This window comes from Neospora caninum, chromosome VIIb, assembly GCF_000208865.1.
Source record: "Neospora caninum Liverpool complete genome, chromosome VIIb".
NCBI classification, from domain to species: domain Eukaryota; phylum Apicomplexa; class Conoidasida; order Eucoccidiorida; family Sarcocystidae; genus Neospora; species Neospora caninum.
In genome coordinates this window covers 3,720,269-3,722,318 of record NC_018394.1, presented here as the reverse complement: position 1 = coordinate 3,722,318, position 2,050 = coordinate 3,720,269, and the positions used below count along the sequence as shown (strand labels likewise).

General features: G+C 54.0%; 1 protein-coding gene across 1 annotated transcript; it reads right to left on the bottom strand.

Moving 5' to 3' along the window:
- Positions 1-472: 472 nt before the first annotated feature.
- Positions 473-1,179, bottom strand: NCLIV_028620 (conserved hypothetical protein; the record flags this gene model as incomplete). Its single annotated transcript, XM_003883056.1, has 2 exons — positions 473-580; positions 1,078-1,179. The coding sequence occupies 2 exons, from the start codon at positions 1,177-1,179 to the stop codon at positions 473-475; spliced, it is 210 nt and encodes a 69-aa protein (XP_003883105.1).
- Between the last annotated feature and the right edge of the window lie 871 nt (positions 1,180-2,050).

Here is a 2,050-nt window from a genome sequence, read left to right as displayed (position 1 = left end):
CCGAGAGCAAAAACGAAACATTGGAGTCTACGCATGCATTTGAGAGGCTCCTGTGTGAAAGTGACCATGCGCATGCCGTCCTCGCAATTCCTCCTCCCCGCTAGCCAGACGCCTGGTTCGCATGGCGCATTCGCTAGCGAGGTCACTAAGTTTCCTAGAAACATATAAAAAATCTCCGCTAGGAAGAATGAGTGGCAAGAGTGCCGAAGTTGCCCACCCCCGCCTCCTGGTCAGACTGTTCTCGCGGTTACACCAAGTTCCCCACCTGCCTGGAAAAGTCGGAGAAAAACTCCCAGATTCGAGTGGCCAGGATCTGTGCGCAGCGCCGACTGTCAGGGGCTTGTTTCATCTTCCGTGCAAAGTACGGCGCGAGAGAGATCCGCGTACCGCTCGTGTGCACGGGTTGCCGCACCCCTCGGAGACGAGCCCAGCGAAAGGCCAAAACGGCGGTCACCTGGAGGCGTTACCTTCCTTATCTCCGCATTTCCCAATAATCCACCTTGTTCTCAGTGCACGCCGGGGGGAGGCTTGGCAGTTCCGTGCAGGCCAACAGCGCGTCTCTGCAGTGCACCTCAGAACACTGCAGAAAGACACACGCTCGCAAGGGAGGCGGCTCAGAACTCCAACCTGGAACTCACGCAGTTCCAATTCGGGTGGCAACGCCGACACATGAGCAGAGAGAACATCGAACTGCAGGGGCCAGCAAGCTGTCCAGCCAAGACGAGCGGCCGAGTGTCGAATCCGTCTCGACATGTTTCAGGCTCCACCGGTCAGCAATATGAGCAGGTACACGAAGAAACACAAATACATACATACATACATACATATATATATATATATATATAACTGAACGGTTTCCATACGCATAACTGGCTGCAACGACGAGTAAACAGGTACATATGGTAGCAACGTATATATATGTGTATATATAAACCTGGGACTCTTAGGTTGTGAATCAAACGGAGAATCAAACGGAAAGGCCCAACATTCAGGACGTGAGAACTGCGTGCATGAGGCGTTTTTGAGGTGGAAAATCGGACCCGATGAAGGCCGCTGCGGGGCACTTCAACTTGCAACGTGGGGACGAACCTGCACGCAATGGTCTGCGCAGGTGTCGAGCATGCAGGCTCCCCTGCAGTTTGAAACGGCACACGCGACGCTTTTGGCGAAGCAACTCATGCAGCCGGGGTTGAGGTGTTGGCCGGCTCGTGCATCCAGTTCGTTCTGTACACAAATCGCCGTTCTCTCCTCGTTGCCGAAGGTTCGGCGACCGCAGGAGAAAAGGATTTCGTAGAACATTGTGGACGGGTGCCCAGAGTGGGTGGCCGCGTCAAACGTCGGTTGTGTGAATTGTGGAGTGCTTCCGTTGATGATGCGCTGGTCGGATGGGGAAAGACAACCCTCCGCGTCTTTCCCGATACCTGCATGTGGAGTTGCATGTCCCTTTCGTTCTTCAGCGACGTCCGACTGCGCATTTACTTGGCCACCGACTGTCGAACTTGAGCGTTCGTAATGCGGACCTGTGCTCAGGTCTTTGCGAGAAGACTCTGGACTCTGGCGTGAGAAGAAAATAACAATTCTCTTTCGGGGCGTAGGCTGTTGGGGCACTGTCACCGACTGTGGAGCTGCCACCGAGGAATCGGACGCGCTGCTCAAGAAAAGAAACTCCTCCGAGGGAGACATACCAGCTTCGTTGCCGCTTGGCCCCTCGGGGAGCTCGGACCGTGCTGCACTGCTAGCCAGAAAGTGCGATGTTACGAAGAGAATCAGTGCCCCGGCACTGAATCCGAGGAAAGAACGTTTTTCAGCGCTCCTCATTGTGCGGCGAAGGAAAGGGAAAACGAATGCGCTGGAAGGAAAATACTTAAAGGTCACTCACCTCGTTATTTCAAAACCTGGAACTTGAGAAAGCATGCAAAGAACCCTCGGTGATATCCCAGCGGCAAAAATGGAGGAGAGGCGAATTGCGTCGACACACAGAAAATGGGAGAACGAGAACAAACCGCTCCTCCGCGGATTCTATTCCATCAGCAAACGGGAGAAACGACCA